At 38.1% G+C, this 26,499-nt stretch overlaps 1 protein-coding gene across 1 annotated transcript in view; it reads right to left on the bottom strand.

Moving 5' to 3' along the window:
* Positions 1-26,499, bottom strand: part of CFAP43 (cilia and flagella associated protein 43) — a 102,958-nt gene that overhangs the window by 62,343 nt on the left and 14,116 nt on the right. Inside the window, exons 5-10 of the mRNA XM_033421075.2 lie at positions 24,191-24,341; positions 18,139-18,298; positions 14,723-14,790; positions 13,015-13,146; positions 8,591-8,707; positions 2,062-2,142 (exon numbers count right to left, since the gene is read on the bottom strand). Coding sequence (XP_033276966.1) covers positions 2,062-2,142; positions 8,591-8,707; positions 13,015-13,146; positions 14,723-14,790; positions 18,139-18,298; positions 24,191-24,341 — 709 coding nt within the window. The remainder of the gene's footprint in view (positions 1-2,061; positions 2,143-8,590; positions 8,708-13,014; positions 13,147-14,722; positions 14,791-18,138; positions 18,299-24,190; positions 24,342-26,499) is intronic.

The raw sequence follows: 26,499 nt of genomic DNA on the forward strand, positions 1-26,499 counted from the left end.
ACATGAGTGTACAATGCCTGGTTTGAAGCTCAATGAAGGATTGTCTAATTAACTGTGACAGTCATCCGAATCTCTCCCCTCTGATCAGAGGAAGGGAAGATATCTGAAGCAGAAAGAGGGCCTTTTGGTGGTACCTATATCCCTCCTTAGCCAGGAAGTGCAAGGTAAGTCCTGATTATACAGACCCTTGGGTGGGTTGTTAAACATCTCTATGTCTCTCATCTGTAAAAGGTGTGATCAGATGAGCTTTAAGATTTTTCTAGTTCTAGTAATTCTAACAGAAATGAATACATATAAACCTTGTCACATAGATTATGGAATCTACACGTATTCTTTCAGGTAAGAATTTTTATCTTTACTTTTTAGGATGAGTTTTTTATCTCATTGAATTTTATGTATCTTATAATCCTCTTGCATCCTTTTGCATCTTGTAATCCTCTTATGTGACGTATGATGCTGCATCTTGTATTATAACTGAGATTTTAATTTATAACAGAGGAGGATTATAACTCCTCTTCCTCCTACCAAGATCCATATCTCATCTAGAACTGTGTAATACAGAAAATGATAATTTAAGAAAAAATAGCATTACCACTGTTTCTTGGTCTTTTTATATTTTTTAAAATATTATTTTATGTAAAATGCACCATGAACATGGTGGAAAGAATGGTATCACCTTATGGTAGGCTAGGGTTAGGTTTAGGTAAGGAATTGTGGTTTGCCACCCAGCATCAACACACCTTCCTTCTGGAAAATTTCTTGAATATCCATTGAGAAACCATCTCTCCCCTATTTTCAGGGCTGAGTGGAACAGATCTGACTCCCATTTCCATGGCTGACTTTAAGCCAGTTAGCATTTCTCATCCCCCTGTCTACAGTGATTAGTTCAGGGTTATTATTAAGACATTAGGAGGTATTTACTAAGCCTTCTGAAAAGGAGAAACTTTTCTCTTCCTCCTCCCACTGTAGGAGGCTTTCTTCCCTGATGATCTGATGTGACGTTGGTACCTGTGGCATTTGGGTACCACTAAATGAAGCCTAAGATGAAACTAAAGACATAGTATACAGACAGAGAGGAAAACAAGATCCTTGGTAATATCATTTGAGTTGCTAGATCAAGCCACAGCTGAGCCCAGACAAACTCTATACTTTATAGTTGATTGAGTCAATAACCCCCACTTTTTAATTTTTGGTTCAAGTTGGTTAGAGTGGTACTTGTCTTTCATTTGTTTGTTTTAATTTATTTATTTTCGGCTGCACTGGGTCTTTGTTGCTGCACGTGGGCTTTCTCTAGTTTTGGCGAGCGGGGCTACTGTTCATTGCGGTGCACGAGCTTCTCATTGTGGTAGCTTCTCTTGTTGTGGAGCATGGGCTCTAGGCACATGGGCTTCAGTAGTTGTGGTATGCGGGCTCAGTAGTTGTGGCTCGCGGGCTCTAGAGCGCTGGCTCAGCAGTTGTGGCGCACGGGCTTAGTTGCTCCGCGGCATGTGGGATCTTCCCAGACTAGGGTTTGAAACCATGTTCCCCTGCATTGGCAGGCGGATTCTTATCCACTGCGCCACCAGGGAAGTCCCTTTCTTTCATTTCTAACCAATCCTCTTGAGGTTAGATGGGGTCATTTATCTAGTTATGGCCAAGGAGATGTATCATTTTTTAGTAAAAGCACTTAACTGCTAATTCAAGACCTTCCAGCACTCTTCCCATACCATGGCACTGAGGAGCTATTAGCTGGTGGAGCCTCTGTCGACTTTGTTCCCTGAAAGGCCGTGTGGAGCAGAGAACCTGTCAATCCACAATGAACTTACAGCCTGAGTGAGATATAAACCATTAGGGTTTCAGGAATAACTACCACCATACACCAATAGAGTACCTTATGTTCCACCCTCTGGGCTGTGGAATATACTTTATACACAAGAATTACTCTAATATATAAGGTAAAAATGCAATAAGGCCTCTGTAATGAGTATTTCCACAGACTATTGACATGTGAATATGAAAAAGTAGGTTGGAGTAGAATTCAATATATATATATATTTAAATTCATTTATAAGGCACACTTACTGGGATATTCAGATAAATCCTGCTGACACAAGCACCATCCTCTATACCCCAAACACAAACTTCTCCTGACTGGGTGAGAGTCTGTAAAAGAAAGAAAAAGAAAACTCAAATGGAAAACAAGACTTTGCTATGGGAGTATGTTCTAAATTCCTTTCTAGTATGTCAATCTGATGATTTAGTATAAAATTTCATTTTATTTGTGTGGATTAAAATTACAATTTCAACATCAATACTTCTGATTTGAACAAATATTAACTATTACCTTTAATGCAATTTAAGTAACACATAATAACTAATTAGGATTAGAAAAGTGAAATAAAGTTTTTTTTTTCTGTGTAACATAATTGAAATAAGTTACTTGGAAATTCGATGAATTTCCTAGTGAATAAGCCTAGAAATAGAAAATCACAATTGGTATTTTAAAAAATTAATAGACTTTGCTTTAAAGAGCAGTTTTAGGATTACAGAAAATTTGAGCAGAAAGTAGAGAGTTGCACTTCCCTCCCTGCCCTTCCCAATATCCATACAATTTTCCCTGTTACTAACAACTTGCACTATTGTGGTATATTTGTTAGAATTGATGAGCCAATATTGATACAGTGTTATGGACTAAAGCCATAGTTTACATTAGGGTTTACTCTTTGTGTTATACATTCTATGGGTTTTGACAAACGTACGATGACATGTAACCACCATCACAGTATCATACAGAATAGTTTCACTGCCCTAAAAATCCTCTATGCTTCACCTCTTCATCCCTCCCTCCCTCCCCACTGAACCTCTGGCAACCACTGATTGTTTTTAGTGTCTCCACAATTGTGCCTTGTCCAGAATGTCTTACAGAGGGAACCATACAGCTTTCTCAGATTGCCTTCTTTCACAGAGCAATATGCATTTAAGGTTTCTCTATGTCTTTTCATGGCTTTATAGCTCATTTCTTTTTAGTACTGAATAATATTCCATTGTATGGATGTACCACAGTTTGTTTATTCATTCTCTTATTGAAGGACATCTTGATTGCTTCCAAGTTTTGGCAATTATGAATAAAGATGCTATAAGCATTCACATGCAGATTTTAGTGTGGGCATAAGATTTCAACTAATGTGGGTAAACACTAAGAAGCCCAATTGCTGAATCATATGGTAAGAGTATGTTTAATTTTGTAGAAGCTGTCAACTGTCTTCCAAAGTGGCTGTACCATTTTGCCTCAGTAGTGAATGAGGGTTTCTGTTGCTCCATATCCTCACTAGCACTTTGTATTGTCAGTGTTTTGGATTTTAGACATTCTAATAGGTGTGTAGTATTGTTTTAATTTGCAATTCTCTAATGACGAAAAACGTTGAACATCTTTTCATCATCATTTGCCATATCATTATTTGCCATATATTTGTATATCTTCTGTGTTAAGGTGTTTATTCAGATTTTTTCCCCATTTTTCAATGGGGTTGTTTATTTTCTTATTGTTGAGTTTTAATAGTTCTTTGTATATTTTGGATACCAGTATTTTATCAGATATATGTTTTGCAAAGATTTTTCTTCCAGCCTGTGCTTTGTCTTTTCTTTCTCTTAACAGTGTCTTTTGCAGAGCAGAAGTTTTTAATTTTGATGAAGTCCAGCTTATCAATTTTTTCTTTCATGGATTGCATTTTTGGTGTTGTGTCTAGAAAGTCATTACCAACCCAAGGTCACTTAGATTTTTCTCCTTTGTTATCTCCTAGGAGTTTTATAGTTTTCGTATTTTACATTTAGGTCTACAATCCATTTTGAGTTAATTTTTTGTGAAGGGTGTAAGATCTGTGACTAGATTTTTTTTCTTTTTTGGCATGTGAATGTCCATTTCCTCCTGCACCATTAGTTGAAAAAATCTATGCTTTCTCTATTAAATTGCTTTTGCATATTTGTGAAAGGTCAGTTGACTATATTTCAAGACACTGTTCCATTGATCTGTTTGTTTATTCTCTCACAAATACCATACTGTCTTGATTACTGTAGCTTTATAGTAAATATTGAAATTGGGTAGTGTTAGTCCTACCCAATTCTAGAATCAGTTCTAGAATCAGTAAGTTCTAGAATCAGTAAGTTCTAGAATCAGTTTATTGATATCCACAAAATAATTTACTGGGATGTTGATCGGAATTGCATTGAATCTATAAGCCAAGTTAGAAAGAATCGACATCTTAATAATACTGAGTCTTCGTACCCATGTACATGAGATATTTATGCATTTATTTAGATTTTGTTTGATTTCTTTCATCAGAGTTTTATAGTTTTTATCATATATATCCAGTACATATTTTGTTAGATTTATTCCTATTTTACTTTTTCAGTGCTAACATAAATGCTATTGTGTGGTATTAAATTTCAAATTCCAATTCTTCACTGCTTGTATAAGAAAGCAATTGACTTTTGTATATTAAACTCGCACCCTGCAACCTTGTTATAATCACTTAGCTCCAGAAGGATTTTTTATTGATTCTCTGGGATTTTCTACATAGACAATCAGGTCATCTAAGAACAAAGTTTTATTTCTTCCCTCACAATCTTAATACCTTTTATTCCCCACGTCCCCTTTTTTTTTTTTTGTCTTATTGCATTTAGGACTTCCAGTTGATTTCATTAAGGTTTTTTTTTTAAAGATGTCCTTTATCAGACTGAAGAAGTTACCCACTATTTGTTGTTTGCTGAGAGGTTTTGTTTTGTAATGTTATTATTAATTATTTATTCAATTTATTTAATAGATATAGGCTCAGATTATTTATTTCTCCTTGTATGAGTTTTGGTAGATTATATCTTTCAAAGAATTGGTCCATTTCATCTAAATTATCAAATTTGTAGGCATAGAGTTGTTCATAATATGGTTGGCCCTCTGTATCTGTGGGTTCTGCATCTGCAGATACGGAGAGCTGACTGTACTATGCCATTTTATATAAAGGACGTGACCATTCGTGGATTTTGGTATCCACGGGGAGTCCTGTAACCAATCCCCCATGAATACTGAAGGATGACTGTACTCTTTTATTATCCTCTTAATGTCCCTGGGGTCAGTAGTAATGACCCCTCTTTAATTTTCATTTCTGATGTTAGTAATTTGTATCTCCTCTCTCTCCCCCCTCCCCCCTCCCCCCACTGCCTCATTAACTTGGCTAGAAGTTTATCAATTTTATTGATCTTTTTAAAGAACCAGCTTTTGGTTTCTTAGATTTTCTCTACTGATTTCCTATTTTTAGTTTCATTGCATTCTGCTCTCATTTTTATTATTTCTTTTCTTCTGCTTACTTTGGATTTAATTTTTTTTTCTATTTCCTAAAGTGGGGGCTTAGATTATTGATCTTAAACATTCTTCTTTTCTAATATATGCATCGAATGCTATAAATTTCCCTCTAAGGCCTGTATTCACTGCAAAATCCCATAAATCTTGATATGTAGTATATTCATTTTCATTTAGTTCAAATTTTTAATTACTCTTAAGACTTCTTTGAGCCATGTGTTATTAGAAGTGTGTTGCTTACTCTCCAATTATTTTGGGGTGGGGGGAGTTTCCAGCTACCTGTTATTTACTTCTAATTTAATTCCATGTAGCCTGAGAACGTATTTCTTTTAAATGGTTAAGGTATGCTTTATGACCAAGAATGTGATCTATTTTGGTGAATAATTCATGTGAGCTTGAGAAGAATGTATATTATGCTATCATTTGATGAGGTAGTCTATAGATGTCAATTAGATCCAGTTGATTGATGGTATTGTTCAATTCACCTATGATTTTGATCTTCTGCCTTTTGGTCTGTCTCTCTGAAAAATTTCTTTTAACATTCCTTGCAAGGCAGTTCTGCTAGTGACAAATTCCCTTAATTTTTATTTGTCTGAGAAAATATATTTCCTTCACTTTTGAAGGATAATTTTGCTGGATATAGAATCCTGGGTTTGTTTGTTTTTTTCTTTCAACACTTTAGATATTCACTCTACTTTTGCTTACATGATTTCTGAAGAGCAGACCACTGTGATTCTTATCTTTGTTTCTTCAAGGGTAAGGATTTTTTTCCCTTTGGATTTTTTTCAAAATTTTTACTTTGTTTTTGATTTTCTATCATTTGAATATAACAAGCTTTGGTGTAGTTTTTTTGGTATTTATCCCGCTAGTGTTCTCTGAGCTTCCTGGATCTGTCATTAATTTTGAAAAATTCTCACCAGTATTACGTGAAACATTTCCTCTGTTCCTTCCTTCCTTTCTTCTCCTTCTGGTATTCCTATTATGTGTATGTTATACCATTTATCCCATGTTCTTGGATATTCTGTTCTTTCTTTTTCATTCCTTTTTCTCTTTGCATTTCAGTGTTGAAGGTTCTACTGACATTTCTTTAAACTTATTGATTCTTTCCTTTGCAAAATTCAGTCTATTGATGAGCCCACCAAAGGCATTCTTCATTTCTGTTACACTGCTTTTTATTTCTAGTATTTCTTTTTTTCTTTCTTAGAGTTTCCACATCTCTGCTCATATTATCCAGTCATTCTTTCATGTTGTCCACTGTTTCTATAAGAATCCCTAGTATATTAATCATAGTTTGTTTTAAATTTCTGGCCTGGTAATTACAACGTGTCTGTCATATCTGAGTCTAGTTCTGATGCTTGCTCTGTCTCTTCTGTTGTTGTCTTTTAGTATGCCTTATAATTTTTGTTCAAAGCTGGACATGATGTACTGGGTAAAAGAATATGAATTAAATAGGCTGTAGTGTGAGGTTTTATGTTTATCTGGCTAGGAGTTAGACTGTGTTTACTGATTGCTGTAGCTGAATGTGTCAGAAACTAAAATTTCCTCTGGTGTCCTTGTTTTGGTCTGAGATGTGCAGTTTCTCCAGTTGTAATCCACCTGGGTACTGGCTCCAGTGGTGGTTTCTACTTCTGGGCATCTGCTCCAGTAAGCTGTAATTCTTTGCATCTGCCTGTCTGTCTCTATAATTTTGGGGGGAGTGGTTTTCCCTAAGACCTCAATTATCTGATGGGTCTAAGAGGAATTATTGATTTTAAATTTATTCAGCTTTTTTCTTTTTAAGATATATTAATTAATTTATTTAATTAATTTATTTTTGGCTGCATTGGGTCTTTGTTGCTGTGCATGGGCTTTCCCTAGTTGCAGCAAATGGGGGCTACTCTTCATTGTGGTGTGCGGGCTTCTCATTGCAGTGGCTTCTCTTGTTGCGGAGCATGGGCTCTAGGCACACAGGCTTCAGTAGTCGTGGCTCGTGGGCTCTAGAGTGCAGGCTCAGTAGCTGTGGTGCACGGGCTTAGCTGCTCCGCGGCATGTGGGGTCTTCCTGGACCAGGGCTTGAACCCGTGTCCCCTGCATTGGCAGGTGGATTCTTAACCACTGCACCACCAGGGAAGCCCAATTCAGCTTTTTCTTGTTGTGAGGTTCTTTACATGCTGGACTGGAAACCCAAAGTTCATATTCATTTTTACAGATAATTTTTACTCTTTCACAGGATCAAGACTGAAAGCAGCTTAAAGTAACTACAATTCTCTTTCTTGAATACTAGGGAGTGGGTAACATGATACTATGGATCAAGTATCTAAATCCTAAACATGAAAATCTTGTATTAAACTTTTTTATTGAGTTGAAACAACCCTAAAAACAGACATAATTCTTATCAGAGAACATCTGGAAGAAAAATCACATAATCAGAATCTGAAGATTGGAAGGAATCTTAAGTGTTACCTATTCCATAGTCTATGTATTTTTTTATTTGCTAGAACTCCCAAAATCTTAATGGATTTGTTGATGAATTATATGAAAACTGAAATATGTTTCTTGAGACCAACTAAAAGTAAGCAGTTAAACACCAGAAAAAAATTTTCTTTTCTGCATGTAGAGGGAAGTTTGTTTTTTTTTTTCCTAAGTAGACTGAATACATGTTTTGTGCATGGCAACTATTTCATTTTCATTTTCAGATCGGGCTGCATCACTCTGAGAGGGTAAACACTAATAGTTTAATAAGTGTTGACAACTCATTAGCAATGAATGTGTTTAACGATCTGGCTTGGAAAGCTTGGATGGTGAATACAAACAGGATGGCTCCTACAGGGAACTCTGCTCAATATCATGTAGCAACCTAAGTGGGAAAAGAATTTGAAAAAGAATAGATACATGTATATGTATAACTGAATCACTTTACTGTACACATAAAACTATCACAACATTGTTAACTATACTGTAGTATAAAACAAAAAGTTTAAAAAATAAAAACAAACAAACAGGATGGCTCCTAAGATTTTAATTGCTTTGGTCATGTTCAGAGACTTAATATTATGAAGTCACAATATGACGATGTCATTCTAACTGGGGAGTAGATTTGATGATGGAAGTGGTTGGCATTTCTACCACATCTTCAAGAGTACGCTTGGGGGACTTCCCTGGTGGTCCAGTGGTTAAGACTTCGTGCTCCCAATCCCAATGCAGGGATTTACAACAGGTTGCACATGAACTTCCAAAATCTTACCCTTAAATCCTACTGTGAAACAATACCATATTCCTTACCATGCAGTATTCATTTCCAGGTGTGATAAAGTCTGTTGCCTGAAATTTCCCATCACAAGCCGCTAGGAGTTTTTCAAAGGTTGGCTCCTCATCAAAAGTGTAAATATAAATAGATCCCTGTAAATATACCAAAAAAGAAAAAAATAATGCAATTGTGTGTTCAGTTCAACAAATAGTTATTAAATGCTTACTGTGAACAAGGCACTGTGTGAGAAAAGGTAGTGGGAAAGTAGAGATAAACTCAGTAAGGCCCTGACCTTGAGGAGCTTAAAATATAAATGTTTATTGATTCATTCATTCATTCCTCAATTAACATAATCAATAAATAGGACTTTCTTCTTTTCTCCATTTCCAAGCATTTTTTTAAGATTACAATACATATCAAAGCACTTTTTCCTGACTTTAAAAATAATGTCTACTTATGCAGAAAATTTGGAAAATGTAGAAAACCAGAAAAGTTGTTAAGATGAACTAACTTCTATCACATACTAGACCATGGTGGGCACTAACAAAAACTTTTAAATGTACATTTGTGAAAATTGTAGAGGTGTGGCTGAAGCTGTTACTTATGACGTGTTTATCATTCTCAGGTTCCAAATTCACCTCTCCAAAAAATCTATCCTGTACATTATGCATCCCTGCCAAGTAACTGTAATACGGTCTGTTTATTTAACTAGCGATAAGAAGTCTGCTTTCAACTGATCACAAGTTCAAGTTTACTTAGGTTAAACATGAATATTTTCGTTCCTGTTTATCTAAAAAATACAACTCTGTAAAGTCTAAAATTTGGTAGGTATTTACTGATTTTACCTTTCATTCATTTACCTTTCATTAATTCCTTCAACAAATAATGAGTGGATACACTGTGCCAGACACAGCTCTGGATGCTGGGGCTGCATCAGAGGACAAAACAGACAAAAGTTCCCTTCCCTTATGGAGCTTACATTCTACTGGGGACTTTGGCCAATGAATAAGATATCTAAATAATATATATTGTAAGTTAAAGAGCAATAATTATAAGAAGAAAAAAATAAAGCAGGGAAAGAGGATATGATATGGCAAAATAAGAGGGTGAAATTCTAAACTGAGTGTCCAAGAAAGGTTTTACAGAGAAGGTGTGTTTAGAGAAAAGACTTGAAGGAAATGAGGAAGGGATTCATGTGGATTCTGTGGGAAACGCATTCCAGACAGAAGGAACAGCCAGTGCAAACACTCTGAGGGAGGAGCATGCCTGGTGCGTGTAAGCAAGCTGCATGATGACCAGCATGACTGAAGCAGGGTGAATAAGAAGAGTCGCGGGAGATAAGGCCAGTGTGGGGAGTGGAGTCCACATCATGAAGGGCCTTGTAAAGCATAGTGAAGATTTTGGCTTTTACTCAGAATAACATGGGGAAACACTGGAGGGCTCTGAGTAGTAGAGAGAGATGCTTTGCTCACTTTGGCTGCTATGTTGAGTACACATAGTCTATTCTATCATGTACTGAGAAAAGTATACTAAAATCTCCTATTGAGATCATGAATTTGTTTTTCCTTGTCATTATGTCATGTTTTGAGGCTATTTTATTTGGTACATATATATTTTAAAAGTTTATGTATTCCTAGTGAATTTAACCTTTTACTATTCTAAAATAAGCCCATTTATTCTTAGTAATGAACTTTGCCTATAAGTCTTTTTTGCCTAATATTAATATATCTCCAACGGCTTTCTTTTGGTTAATGTTTGCATGATATATCTTTTCCCATTTTCTAAATTTACTTTCAATTTTTAATTTATTTTCAATGTTACTGTATTTTTTAAAATTTACTTTCAATCTTATGCTTTAGATATGTCACTTGAAAACAGTGCAGAGTTAGGTTTGGATCCTTTTTGTTGGTGGTGGTGGTGGTGTTGCGGTACGCGGGCCTCTCACTGTTGTGGCCTCTCGCATTGCGGAGCACAGGCTCCGGACGTGCAGGCTCAGCGGCCATGGCTCATGGGCCCAGCCGCTCCGCAGCATGTGGGATCGTCCCAGACCAGGGCACAAACCCGCGTCCCCTGCATCGGCAGGCGGACTCCCAACCACTGTGCCACCAGGGAAGCCCTGGATTCTTTTTTAATCAAATATGGTAATCTTCGCCTTTTAACTAGACCAACTATTCTGTTTTGCTTTAATTGTAATTACTAGTATATTTGAGATTAAACATTACATTTTAATTTATGCTTTCTATTTTCTCATTTGTTTTGTGTTTCTTTTTCTCTCTTTTCTTACCTTGTTTTGCGTTTTTTTTTAACATTTCACTTCCCCCCTCTATGATGTGGAAATTTCATCTGATGTTTCAGTTCTTTCATGGTTACCTTAGCAGTCAGAACATGCATACTTAGCTTATAAATATCAGAAGTTACTTAAAACATTTACTCTCTTCCCAGGAAATAAAATAAACTTGAAATACATTATTCCATTTACTCCTTTCCCTCCATCTTACATTATTGTTGTCTGGAATTTTAATTCAATGTTATTTTTAAACCCAACTTTGAATTATTTGTGCTGTTTTATACAGTCAGTGTTCACTTACATTTCTCTACACATTTACTACTGCTCTTCATTCTTTTTGCATCCCAGTCCTTCCACCTGGGGTCATTTTCCTTCTGCCTGAAGTACATTCTTTAGAATTTTCTCTAGTGATTATGTGCTAACAAACTCTCAATTCTGGAGTATCTAGAAAGTCTTTTTTTACCCCTGTACTGAAAAGTATTTTCCCTGAGTATAGAATTCCAGGTGGTAGTAACCTTATTTCACTAAATCAGGGGTCAGCAAACTTTTTCTGTAAAAGGACAGCTAGTAAATATACTAGGCTTTGCAGGCCATGTGGTCTCTCACAACTACTTAATTCTACCATTGTAGTGTGAAAGCAGCCATAGATAATACATAAACAAGCGGGTCTGACTGTGTTCCAGTAAAACTTTATTTACAAAAACAAGCAGCAGGCTGGTTTTGGCCCATGGGTCTACAGTTTCCTGACCCCTGCACTACATGGAAGATCTCATTCCACTCTTTCTTACTTACATTATTGCCAGAGTAGTCAGCTGTTAGTGTAACTGAAAGTCCTTTGAAATAATCTGTTTTTTTCTCTGACTGCTTTTAAGATTTTCTCTTTGTCTTTGGTTTTCAAAAATTTCACTTTGTTAAGTCTAAGTGTGTATATTTTTCCTGCTTGGGATTCACTGGGCCTCTTGAAGCTGTAAATTCATGTCTTTAATCAGTTCTGGAAAATATCTCTTTAAATATTACCTCTGTCTCACTCTCCTCTTTGGCATTCCAATCAAATACATGTTAGATCTTTTCACTGTATCATTCATTTCTCTTACCCTCCCTTCTGTATTTCCCATACTTTTGTCACTTGGGTTCATTCTGGACAACTTCTTCTGATCTATCTTCCATTCATTGATTCTCCAGTCTTCTGTCAGACATATTCATTTAATTTTTTCTTTGTTAGTATATTTTTATTTTTTAGAACTTCTATTTGTGTCCTTCTCCCTTCTGTTATGTTACTTTTTTATTGTTTCCTGTTCTCCATAGATATTTTAAATTTGTCATTTATTAAAACATCGTTAGCACAGTTTAACTTCTGGTAATTACAGAAACTTAAGTCTTTCCATATTTAAATTTAAATTTCTTTTAGGCAGAAAATCATTGAACTTTACTTGTAATTCATCTAAAATCATTGCCTAACAATATAAACTAATATATCCTGACCTAGGAGTCTTCCCAACAGTATAATTCAGGTGGGCATTTGATTTTAACCTGTATTTATTTCCCTCCCTTCTTCTCTTACAGAACCTGTGTTTTCCTTAGAGAACCACCCATGACCCCAGTCTCAGTTCATGTTTGGGTGGATTGACTCTACCCAGGGTCCAATGGTAGACATGTGACTTAGGCCTGGTCAATGAGAGTTTAGAATCCCTCTGGACATAGTACTTGACCCAGGGGTAGAGAGGTGACCCAAGTTAGTACAATGAGTCTAGATTCCAGGACATTTTTTTCCAACTGGTATTTTCTACCAGGGTCACCAAGAGGATAAAAGTACAAAATTGGAGTTGCAGAAGGCTCTCTTGACACCACAGGGGCGAGTCTGCATAGAAAAGGAGGAAGCAGAGAGGAAACAGAGCCAAGATATGGCAGAAAAACAAGGCATGCAGCCTCGTGGGAGCTCCTGGATTTATATCAATTCCTTGCTTGCTTTCAGTTATACACACAAAAACAAACAAACAAACATCCTTCTGTTATTTAGGTCTTTTAAACTGGGTATTTTTTCATTTGCAAGCTAAAGAGTCCTGGCTAGTAGTGTTCTCATTATGCAACACACTCTGCCCTTCACTCCTGTCATGCAATGATGACAATAATAATATCTGAAATTTCATGTCAAGAAACCACCATCTAGCATACCTTGTCTGTCTGAATCAGCAACATTCTGTAACTGGGAGAAAACATCAAATGTTCCACAGGCTCTTCAACCTCAAGAAAATCCTCTACTTTGTAATTTGTATCTTTAATAAGAAAAGAATACACAAAGCCATCCTAGAGACCAAAAACAATGAGATAAATGAAGAAAATTAGTCTTGATCAATGCATAGTATTCAATATACTTTCCTCATCAAACAAGCTAAGAATTATTGATTACCATCTACTATTCATTTTTGGAATCATCATCTATGTTTACATTATCTAGAATGCCGTGGCTTCTTACCTTTATTTAGCCAACTTTTAACCATGTTTCCTGGTCAATTTTCAATTTTATCTCTTTTGTGACACATTTTTCAATTACCTAAAATTTTACTGATCTCTCCTTTCTTTGAACTTCTTTAGCATTTATCTTCTTACCACATTCTTCATTATATAGGAGGTGGGGCAGATGAGGCAGAGTTTATCGCGTGGCTGGTATCCAGAAGTCTCCTTACTTCAAAGTCCTTAGCCTTAATGTATGTATAATCATCATTATGTGCATTTCCTAAATCTCTAAATGACTCAAAGGTAGGGAGTGTGCTGTTTATTTCCTTTGTATTTTCTTTTCTAGTTTTTCACACAGTGCTAGAAACAGGGCAAGTATCCAGTAAAAAAGGGTTGGTTAAATGTTGATCAGTTAGTTGTAAACAGCTTTAGGTTAATTTAACTACTCTCAAGAAAAACGGCTGGGTTCAGACTTAAGACCTGGGGGGAGAAATGTGCAAGGTGCTTTCTCCATGCCCATCATCCTTCTCCATCCCTCACCAGAGCAGATGCTCCAACCTCTCCTTTAAACTAGGTTAAAAAAACACACCAAGGGTGGCCTTGAGAAGGACAAATGCAGACTAAATGTAGGAGGAAGTAGTCGTTGCAAGGTTGGGGAGAGGAGATTACAAGCTACATGTAGGTTAATGAGCTCCAGATTGTTTCTTGTTGGTGGAGCTACATCTCTCATTCTGACATCATTGCCTAGCTGCCCTTAGGTTCCTGGAGATGTGATCTGTGGCAAAAGATGACACAAAGCTAACAGTGTTCTGGGACGGCTACCAGTAGACCTGAGATTTTAGTGTAGGTCAGCTCCAAACCTTAGCATTGATTACAACCACATGGAAATGTAACTTGGTCTGGCCTCTTTTCATACTTACTGAGGCTATGTGCCCTAATAAATGAGAGCAAGAACTTTGGAGTTTGCCACACCTGGGTTCAAGCCCCAGCTTCTCCACTTACTGGCTGGTGAACTCTCTAAGACTTGACTCCTTCGTGTGTGTGTGTGTGTGTGTGTGTGTTTGGGGGGTTGGATTTTTTAATCCTGTTTTTGCTTATTTGCAGTAAGATAGACATATAATAGATCATTATACTGTTATCTCTAATTTTGTATACATTTGAAACTCTTCATAATAAAAAGTTTTATGATAAACATCTCCCCAAACAGAATTTTAATTAATAACCTGACAGAACTTGACATCCCAAATTATGGCTCATCATAGAAAATGGAAGCAAATGGAAATTGTATATTTTCTTTTCTGTCTATTTGAAATAAATTTTTAACCATTTTTTAATTGAAGTATAGTTAATGTACAACATTGTGTTAGCTTCAGATGTTTGTATATTTTCTTGAAAGCAATTAATTTTGAAAAAAAAAATACATTACAATTCCAGAAGCAAGCACGCCTCCCTTCTGATATGCCACGGTGACTGGACTGACAAGATTTCTTCCAACTTTGGAAAAGAAAAACAAGGTGACACGTAATTAAAAGTGCTGTACAGAGTAATTAATCTCACTTGCTTTCCTAGGACTATTCATTTCTTTGTAATTCTTCTTTCCACAAATCAACTTCCTATCAGGATATGTGCTATGCTTCTCAAACAATGAAGAATAAAAGCTGTTTTGCAATGACTACTGATGTAAATCACACAAGTTCTTTTCTTTTAATGTCCTGTATCATCAGATCTATGGAAGTAACATTATGGAATTATATAGTTAATATATTTTCTTTTTTAGGAAAGCAATTATCAGAAATTTTAAGGGGTCAGAAAGGAAAAAGACAAAAACTGTATTATTATTAAGCTGTATACTTAAGATTTGTACATTTTATGGTACATAAATTTATACCTCAGTAAATAAAACACAGTGGACTTAAAAAAGTAAAAAGAAAAAGTGATCTATAAGAACTTTGTTATTAATAAAATATTGTCCTGGGGAAAGTAACAAAAAGCATATTAGCTTTTATGTAGATAAACCACAAGAACTACAAGATCAAAGGCTCAGAGACATGTATCAGACTTTTACTAACTGAACACTACATGCTTGGCATTTCGCCAGATGCTAAGACACATACTGCCCTTTCCTCAAAGACTATTCACCCCAGCAGTCTCTTCTTTCCAATCCAACTGCCACCAGAGTCCAGGTTGCTATGACTCCTGGCCTAGTCTAGGTGCCTGCTACTTATAGCCACCCGCTTCTAGGATTGTGCTTCCCTGAACTATGGATAATTAATCTCCCCAAGCACAATTCCAATTGGGGTACATCCCCATTCAGGAGTTGATGTCAGTCCACTGTCAGCTGAATTAAGTATAAATGCCTTAGTCAGACATTCAAGGTCAGATATGGTATCAGATAGATGTCCCTTTGTTCCCCACTATTCCTGTATAACACTCGATGCTCCAGACAAACTGGACCACTTCTTTTTCTCAGCCTTCCCCATGTTTTCTTGTTTATGCAGATACCATTGCCCCAAATTCCACCTACCCTCATCTCTGTCTGTGAACCCATCCTTTAAGGGCTATTTTAAATGCCACCTACAAAATGACTTAACTTGGCAGTTTTCCCTCATCTGAATTCCCATAGCACTTTATGAAGTTCTCCTCACATCTTAATTTTCCTGGCTGCAATTATTTGTCAACTTGTCTTATTCTCTCTAATAAAATATAAATCAGCACTTTCAAGGTGCTGATTATGAGATTATATATTTGCCACCTGTGTCACCTTGGAGGCACCTTGCTTAGTGTTCTCCACATTGTAGAAGCTAGATAAATATTTATTTGAAAGTATTTATAATATATCATGAAAATAATAAAAAATAGTGTACAGAAAGGAAATAGTGAACAATATAAGACTACATACAGGGACTTCCTTGGTGGTCTATTGGTTAAGACTCTGCGCTTCTACTGCAGGGGGCGCAGGTTCGATCCCTGGTCAGGGAACTAAGATCCAGCATGCCGCGAAGTGTGGCCAAAAAAAAAAGACTACGTACAACTAAGTCCTAAATTGTGTAAAACATTACAAGTGTGATAGGGATTTGGAAATGCGAAATATTGTTTGGTAATTCACTTTACAAACACACAGAAGTGCCAATTTACTCCCTAGCAATCTCTGGAATTAAACTATAGAGCCAAAGTTTGAGTAAGTCACAGTTCCTAACTTCAAAGAGTCGGTGACTAGTGGCAAAGACAGACAGACAGACAGGCACATGGGGCGTTGTAACAGCACAGGAAGAGGCTCTAACAAAGAAGTGAGTCTGATGGAACCCCAAATGGGGCACCTGATTTTGCCTGTAGGTTGGGGTGAGGACAGAGGAAGGCTCCAGAATGGATAATTTTGCCAGGTAGACAAGAAAGAGAAGGGCATCCTAGACAAAGGTAACTACCAATGCCAGCAGGCAGAATTTAGAGAAAGCACAGGAATGATAAGAACTTCTAAAAGGATCAAGTGGGAGAGCTGAAACTGGAAAGATAGGCCAGAAAAGAGGCTTAGTTTTTAGAGAGCTGAGGGATGGCATTGTGGACATGAGATCAGAGGGTGGACTGGGCCTGGAGAGTACAGGTGACAGTAAAGGGAAGAGAGATGGGGACTGGGGTAGGAAAGTTGAACCTAATGGCTTCACTTTCTCAGTGAAGTGAGTCAGGGAACAGGAGAGGGAGCAGATAAGGGACATGCAGCTGGGAAAACTTGCTGTAGGATGTGGTGTTTGAGCTGGGAACTGGAGGATTCAGAGAGTAAGGTGGCAAGGGAATGAGCTGGGTGGTATGTCTGTAAAATGATGGGAAGAAATGACTGGCTAGATCAAGAAACTCATACTGGGGAGTAGCAGGAAATAATATTATTAAAATAATAATATTTTTATTCTAATAATATTATTAAAATAATATTAATGGTGCAGGTAAGATCAGATTAGAGAGGGCTTGAAATCAAGGCAAAGTAGTCCTTGAGTTATATGTTGAAAATGGTCTTCAAGTTTGGCAGGGATGAGATGCCTGATTTGGGTCAGCTGCGGATTAAGGTCAATGAAGTCAGCCCTAAGGTTGCTGCAGAAATCAAGGTGTGAAATAATAAGAGGAATTGGAGTGGAGCGTGCATTGGTCAGGTTGGAGAACTTGCCCTGGTGAGAATCCCTTCTCAAAGTGTCTACACGTAGCCCCCCACAAGGTGACACTGGCTTCTCTGACTCAGGCCCAACTCTGGCCACAGCTAATGGGACCAGGAATGGACACCAGATCCAAGGAGAATAGGTCAGATTCTCTCAGAAATTCTAACCAAGCAACAAAAAGTAATTTTCAAGACGGCAGTTGGTCTTAAAAGGTCTTGTGGAGAAAGGGTCATTGTGGAAGGCACTTTAGCTGATTAAACACAACAGGCATATATGTATGGGAAAGGATATAGCATAGTAGCTACGAACTTGGACTCTGAAGTCATTGTCTGGGTTCAGGTGTCAGCTCCATAATTTACTAGTTATGTGAATTTGGGCATGTTTCTTAACCTCTTAATGCCTCCATTTCCTCATCTATAACATGAAGATAAAAATGTATTTCCTTACAAATTTGTTTTAAGGATTATGTGACATATACATATAGAGTGATAGCAGAAAGTCTAGAGCATAGAGCACTCAATAAACATTAGTTAGCTACAAGAAACACCCAGAGGACTCGGTAATGAACTAGAGGATAAAGAAGGAGGAATCAAAGATGTCTCTAGAAAGAGAAAAATAGGGAACAAAACATCCATTGTCAAGTGCAAAACCATCACCAATGGCTACACTTCCGGGAAGATAAAGCAAAGCAGTTTCTTACCCCTTGGTGGTCCGTCTTCTATCTTATTAAGCACAGTTACCTTCAAGTTTTCTCCACTAATCATTAAAAGATGACCCTCTTCACAGCCAACATATAGGTCACTTGTTGGAGTCCAGCAGTGCATAGTCAGGTGAACCAAAGTATATAGATCGTCTTTAGGCTTCAAGGAAAGATTTAAAACCTTGTGTTAAGACAACAGTCATGGCTTAAGAGCCAGAGAAATACTCAGCAAAAACAATTTCCAAGACAAAACAGATGAACATGCGGTGGCTTCTCTGGTTGTGGAGCACGGGCTCTACGCGCGCTGGCTTAGTAGTTGTGGCGCACAGGATTAGTTGCTCCGCAGCATGTGGGATCTTCCTGGGCCAGGGCTCAAACCCATGTCCCCTGCATTGGCAGGCGGATTCTTAACCACTGCACCACCAGGGAAGTCCCACAAAAGTCTTGAGTAATAACTTCTACACTGTTTCTTGGTGGACTTTTTGATATCTTGGATCTAAGAAAGTCATTGTTTAGCTAAAATCACACCATTTGAGGAAGATTTTGGTCAACCTTTCCCCTCCTGGTTCTGCAGGGGGGAACGAATGTGATTTTCCTTGAGTGGCTGTGGAGAGGTTGGCCTAGATCCTCTGCTTGGTTAACTGTCACGGGGAATAAGAGGACACTTTGTCTGCCTCTAGTAGCCTCTCTAGTTCATGAAACATCCTACTTGACTTTGATTCCATGGAAAACTCAGAGAGAAATGCACAAAATCTTTGGGACGTACCTAGAAGAAATGTTGGTTTTGGGAACTAAAAATAATATGGACCAAGGGTCTATGGCAAATTTTTTCTGTAAAGGACCAGGTAGAGAATAGGCTTTGCAGACCACATAAGTCTCTGTCACATATCCCTTTTTTTTTTTTTAATCACTTGAAAATGTAAAAAACAGGGGCTTCCCTGGTGGCACAGTGGTTGAGAGTCTGCCTGCTAATGCAGGCGACACGGGTTTGAGCCCTGGTCTGGGAGGATCCCACAAGCCGCGGAGCAACTAGGCCCGTGAGCCACAATTACTGAGCCTGCACGTCTGGAGCCTGTGCTCTGCAACAAGAGAGGCCGCGATAGTGAGAGGCCTGCGCGCCGCGAAGAAGAGTGGCCCCCGCTTGCCACAACAAGAGAAAGCCCTTGCACAGAAACAAAGACCCAACACAGCCAAAAATAAAAATAAATAAATAAGAAGACCCCAAGATCACTAAAAAAAAAAAGTAAAAAACAGTCTTAGCTGGAAGCCATGTAAAAGCAGGTGACAGTTTGCTGATCTGTGCCTTAGATGATAATATCTCAGTGTTATGCCCCCTGCAGCCTTAAACACTGTGTCCAGCAGGGGAGAGGTCACTCCCACTTTCTGTCCACACAGAGCAGGCCTCCTTGTAAGTCCTGGACCACCTGCTTTCCTTCCCAGAGGTCAAAATAGTCATGGCAGCTATTCTGGGCATGTGCCCTCCACAGCACTGATTAAGATCCTGAATTCAGGGTACCATAACATGGCATAACATAACATAACATAACATAACATAACATAACATAACATGGCATTCTTTCCTTTCTATTTAAACAAGTCAAACATACTACCTTTATTTATTTATCTTTTTACAGATGTATTTGTTTGTAATATAACATTTAATACTATATTAGTCTTTTTTTTTTCTTTTTTTTTTTTTGCGGTACGCGGGCCTTTCACTGTTGGGGCCTCTCCCATTGCAGAGCACAGGCTCCGGACGCGCAGGCTCAGTGGCCATGGCTCATGGGCCCAGCCGCTCCGCGGCATGTGGGATCTTCCCGGACCGGGGCACGAACCTGTGTCCCTGCATCGGTGGGCAGACTCTCAACCACTGCGCCACCAGGGAAGCCCTATATTAGTCTTTTTTTAATGCTATACTATTATTTAGCATTGCATTAGCTACAACATAACGTCTTTGTTTTCTTTAGGCATCCTTACAGTCATGGGAACAGAAAACATTTTTTAATAATATTTTTATTTGTTTCTAATTATAAAAGTGGTACATCCTTATTTGGTACAAAAAAACATTTTTAATAAGCTAATGCCCAAATTGACAGAATTCTTAAATTCCTTGAGAGCTCCGTATGTGTTTCGTTCCTTTATTCATTCATCTAACAAATACTTACGCTACATAACAGGCACTGTTCTAATTACAGGGATGTAGCAGTGAACAAAATACACACACACACACACACACACACACACACACAAACCTGCCCTCATGGGGCTTACATCCTTGTGAGGGAAAACAGTAAAAATAAGTTAAGAAGTTAAATATATGGAATGTTATGTGTTGAAAGTACTGTGGGATAAAAATAAAGCAGGGGAAGGTGGAATAGGTTTCATAGTTGGGGAATACTGTAAACCTATATAAACAGCCATTTTTTCATTCAAAACTCTTCGTTAATGCAAGCCACCAAGTTGTAATAAATACTCAGTTATTTGAATAATATATACTGCTCTTTAATTTAGGAAAGGTTTACAGATTCAAGGTAAAGCAGGTGTAGCACTGCCAAAGTATTCTGCTGGATTCCCAACTGATATAAATTTGTTGCGTAATTGATATTTTCACAAACATTTATTGGGTGTTGATTATATAGCAGGTATTGTGCCAACAGCTAAGAGAACCCTCTTCTCAATAGGATAATCACCTATCGAGGGAAGAAGTAGTATCAACAAACATCAGAATCAGAAAACATAGTAGGCTATAGTAGAAGAGTGTTTAACTATTACAAGAGAATCTATGAGAAAGCAATTTGTTCTTCTTGGTAGAGTGAAGGAAGTGGACAGAGAGAGAATTATCATTTGGGATGGACCTGGAAATATGACTAAGGCAGAAGTCATACATAGAAGCACTCCACATGATAGTTTTTTAAAAGGATACATTGTCTTTAATTGTATGATTGGCCTATTTCATGCCCTCATAGCCTTGGATTGTTAGAAAATAAATACTTGAGTAACAATTTTGCCACCCAGTGGGCAGGAAAAGAAAGGGGACAAAACCACTCAAAAGGATTAAACTGTTGCTGATTAATGACATTTTTGTGGTGTCTAAACTGAGATTTGACTCAGAGGGAAAAGAGTTACTCACTGACTACCATTATTTAATCATCATTATTTAAAAGTTGCCTGGGTTGTCTTGATGACCTTAGACTATAAATCAGAAAAAGACAGACTCCTACCTCGTGTGGCAATGGGCTCAAAAATCTTTAAAAAACCACACATATCTGGTTCTCACAATACCAGTGAATCTGTATGTATGCCATAGAAGGTGAGAATTAAAACTTGGAATTTTCTTGCCTTGGTATATTAAACTAGTATTGTGTGTGGCTTTTCTTACTTTAAGATAAACCTGGGCTTGATTTCCTTTTACTTTCTTTCATCAGTAAATATGTTCTGTGCCATTTAAAAATGAATGTAATATTATGTGGTGCAAGCAGAAACAATAATTTTCAATCCTGGAACTTGAGAATTTTAAAAGAAAAGGTGCCAATAGTGTTTAAAAGTATTTGTTGGTAACACCACCTCCTTGGTCAGTCCTCTGGAATCAAACATTTTGATCACTCGAGGACAAAATGTAAAAAACTCAAGCCCAACTTAATATTGCTTTAGAAATTGTAAGCATCTGAATATGTGTCAGAATGCTTGAGTTTTAAAAGGAATTTCTGTTTAGCAACTTCTGCTTTTAAAAAAAAAAAAAGTAGATGGAAAAAGAAAACTGGACCCTTGAGATTAAATTCACTATCTTGGATCCAATTTCTGCCCAGATAACACCTGCCTTTGATTTCCCCCATGCTACTCCTGGATACCATTTCTAATGCCCCAAATAAGTTGTGTAACGTGATGCGGGCCTATTTAAAGTCCTATTTAATGTGTCTTTCTAGTGTTAGCTATAAGAGAAATAGGGGAGTATTTAACATTTGTAATTTTATAAAAATCCACATTTTTGTCAATTTTTAAGACCCTTAAATAGGTCAAGTCATTACTGGTTTCTTTGCCATTGGTACTGGGTCACAAGAAATTTCATTCACAGGAAGAAATAGAATCAAGACATTTGAGATCTAAGTTTAGTTATGCTTTCACTCATTGTTTTTAGCAATTTTTCTCACCTTATTTGTCTATAAAATGAAAGAAGTAAATACTGAGAAAGTTGATTTCTAATTTAAATGTAAAGTAAATGGCTTTAATAATATTCCCTGTATGATTTAGAGATGTCATACTTTAATATTAAATTTCTGTTTTCAGAAAAAGGTTAAAATGCACTGAGTTACAAAAGTCCTAGGAAATAAAGATGTCTGTTTATTATGAGCATTTTTAAAAATGGTAACTCCACATTTACTTATTTAAAGGTGGCATTTCATAGCATTTTTCAAATAACAAGAACAATTGCTTGAATTTTAAATGTTTTATGTAGGAACCATCAAGTTGGCACAAAGGGTGAATGATGTGGGCTCCCACAGAAATTTGTTGCACACACACACACACACACACACACACACACACAAATTTGAGATGGTTGAAAATGTGGGTTCTTTGGCAGCAAAAACTAAGCATAGAAACATTGTTTCAAGTTGTAAACCTTGATGTATGATGTGTTTGTTTTTACTTTGCTGCCCCACTGTGGCTGAATGTGGTTGCATTTCCAAGCACAGGACCTGTACTATTAAAAGGAATTAGTTATTTTCTGTAATTTAAAAAAGTGAGTAATTGTCATCCTTTAGAGGAAATACTAAGAGCATACAACCTTTTCCCTTGCTGGCCAGAGATTTTTTGATAAACTAATTATCACATGGAACTATTTTAAACATCTATAGCTTAATTCTCTGCAGTGTTCAGAAACACTGGGGAAACTCTACTTCTGTTCTTCTGGGCTTGGAGTTTTCACACAAGCATTCACATAACGCAGGTTCCAGAGGCTCAGCAGAATCCAGCTTCTTACCTTCATCCCAAAGGCCCTGCATGTGTCACTCTCTGCTCCCTGACTCGCTCTTGACCATCACTGCACCTCATTCCCCCTCACTTACTCTGCTCCAGACACAAGACTCTTTTCTCAGCTCCTCAAACATACTGAGTTCTTTTCTTTGGGCCTTTGCGAGCGCAGTTCCCTCTGCCTGAACACTCTTTACGCTGCTTATAGTAGGAGGAGCGCCTCCTTGTCCTTCAGTCAGCTCCCCAGAGGCCTTCCTTGAGCAGCAGGTTAATCTCTCCCTCACCTCCCCGCCCACCTCTCATTTATCCTGTTGTAATAACTGTCACGTTTTGCAACGATTTGCTGTATCTCTTTACTTCTGGTGTTGGTGGCGCTGCCGCTTTGTCTCCCTGGTAGAACGGAAGCTCCGAGAAGCAGGGTTATTATGCCTGGTTGGTCGCCATACGACCCTGTTGCCTGAAACAGTGCCTGCTACCTACAAGGAGCTTGATAAGTATCTGTTGAATGAAAAAAACTGAGTAACTGTTGGCAAACTCCTTTACGAAGCTTTCTTCCACCGTTCTGCATGGCCTCATTTCCTCCTGGATTTGCTCCTGCTTCTGTGACTGTCCCTCCTCAGGCTCCTCTTCTTCCTCCTGTCTCTTGGCTGACTCCTTCCTCTCCGGCTCTCTTCCCTGACACCCTCTCTCTCCTTTTCCTCACCCCCTATCCCCTGCCCCCGCCACGCTCCCACCATCCTCTCTGGGGGAATGATGCTGACCACACACTGTGTCTCCAGCCCTGCCTTCTCCTCCCTGACACTAGGTCCAAGTTGCCAGCTTCCACCTGCCATCTCCACCTGGATGCTGCCCAGCACTCCAAAGTCAGTATGTCCAAAACTGAAATCACATCTGGGCCCCCTGTTTCAGTTAACAAGGCCATCATCTTCCGAGTCACCCAAACTCAAAACTCCAGAGCCTTCATCTCTCGTGGCCTCCAGGGCTAGTCTGAAATAAAAACCAGGAAGATCCTCTCTATCCTGCATGTCTCATGGGATGGTCATGAACGCAAATAGGCAAACACGGAGAGGGGCCAGGTCATTACCCTGAAAGTTTCTGCCTCTTCACCCACTAGTCCGGCAACGGCTGACACAGGGAGCACAGGTCCATAGACAGGATCTTTGGGCAATGATTGGGGAAAAACTACATCTGTTTCATTACAAAATGACCCATCTTCCAAAGGCAGTTTTACTGACCTGTGGAAAAAAGAGACGTCAGAATAATCAGATCAACAGAAACAAGTCATTGATGGAGCTGCTGCGTATCAGCGGTAAGCAGAATGGGAGGTGTTACAACTCATTAAAAAAACCTAGCAAAAACCAGATGAAACCAAATAGTAGATTTAAAAATATATATCATAAAAGTACAAGTAATACACAGTCATAAATTAAGTATATAGGGATTTTTCAAAAAGTTAATATGTAAAGCAGGAATTGTAAATTTGAACACTGACAGGGGTTAAGCAGGTGGTGTGTGGCCAGGTAGGATTGTGGCAGATGGGAAAGTGTTTTCCCTCCTGTGAAAGAGTGGAAAATATGTATATAGGTCTCTTCCTAGTTTCCTGGCACAGAGGTCCTGAAACCCTTGTAAGTCCCCAAGTGATAAGAGCATTTGGAGCATCTTCTGTGCTACTGAGGCGATTCTAGGTGGGCTCCTGGGTGGCTCCGGAACGGGTGCTGGTCACCAGAAAGACCAAGCCATGACTAGAAGCTTGGAAGTTTCAGCCCCAACTCCCATCCTCCAGAGAGAGCAGAGGAGCTGGAAATGCAGCAAATAATTGATCATGTGACATGAGGAAGCCTCCATAAAATTACAATGGTAGGGAGTCTGCAGAGCTTCCAGGTTGGTGAACACATACACTTGGGAGGGTGATGCAGCCCAACTCCATGGGACAGAAATTCCTTCATTCAAGACCCTCCAAGACGTCGCCCTACGTGTCTCATCATTTAGCTGCTCATTTGTATCCTTTATCATATCCTTTAATAAACTAGTAAATGTAAGTAAGTGTTGTTGCCCTGAGTTCTGTGAGCTGCTCTTGCAAATTAATGGAACCCAAGGAGGGAGTATTGAAACCTCTAATCTATAGCCACTTAGTCAGAAGTACAGGTAACAACCTGGGCTGCAGCTAGCGTCTGAAGTGCAAAGGGGAGGACAGTCTTGTAGGACTGAACCCTTAGCCTGTGGAATCTGATTCTGTCTCTGGGTAGATAGCGTCAGAATTGAGTTGAATGGTAAGACACCCAGCTGGTATCAAGGAGACTTGCTTGGTGCCGGGAAAAACCTCCTCCACAAATGTCAGAATTGAAGTGTTCACTGTGAGTAGTAAAGGAGACTCATGGGGAAGAAAAACACAGTAGGGAAGAACTAGGCTTTTCCCTACATAGAAAAAGAAAATCTGAGTTTTTTTCTCTATACACACCCACTAAAGCTGGCAGGCACCACTCAGTTCCAACCAAGAGGGTTTGCTGACTTGTGAGACCTTTGGTTCCAAAATTTCAAGAGAAAATCATAATCTGTATATTTATGAGAAATTTCTCAAATTTTAAATATTGGCAACACACATGGACCCAAAAAACCATAAATGTAGGTTGTATTCAGCTACCTTTACAACCTCTAGTATCAAGAATTTACTTTCAGATTTGCCAAATATTTACTTTTAAACAACAACATGGCTATAAAATTGAGTTTAGAGAATTCATGGCTTTATGTGTTAAACTCAAAATGTTTTTGGTTATGTTTTATGAATGATGAATAATTTTGAAAGATGATCACGCAAAAACAGTACTTACTACTCAAATGTAAGACTTAACTAAGTATTTTCAAATCCTGCTTGTTTTCTGATCCAGGACAATCCACTCACTTTGCCTCCCACTTTATTTGCCTATAGAAAAATCACAACTCAACATTCAGAACTAAAGAAGCATATTCAAGGGAAGCAAAAGGAGAGAAAGATGTGATAAATTACTTGCCTGCCATGGCGAGGATCTGATAGAGACATTACCCACTTTATAAAAAGGTACAGTGTTGTCAACTCTGCCTTGAGACAGATTTGGCTATTCAATGGGTTCTTGTAAAAATGAAATTGAGACATAAAGAATACTGAGGAGAAAGAAGTGCCTCTCTTAGGGTTTTCCATTCGAAAACTTCATTTACTCGCTTTGCATTGCTCTTTAAGAAGGCAGTTTTTCAAAAACTGCAATTTCAAGGATGTGTATGTCCAACGTTTCCTTAGTCTTTGACTTTGGGGAGTATGATGAGAATGGTCAACTCAGGGGCACCTTGAGTCTTTGAATTCTTTTCAACAAAGGTACCATTATTATCAGCTATCAGCAGGACATTGGTCATAGAACTTCT

This window comes from Orcinus orca, chromosome 14 (genome assembly GCF_937001465.1).
Source record: "Orcinus orca chromosome 14, mOrcOrc1.1, whole genome shotgun sequence".
Lineage (NCBI taxonomy): Eukaryota > Metazoa > Chordata > Mammalia > Artiodactyla > Delphinidae > Orcinus > Orcinus orca.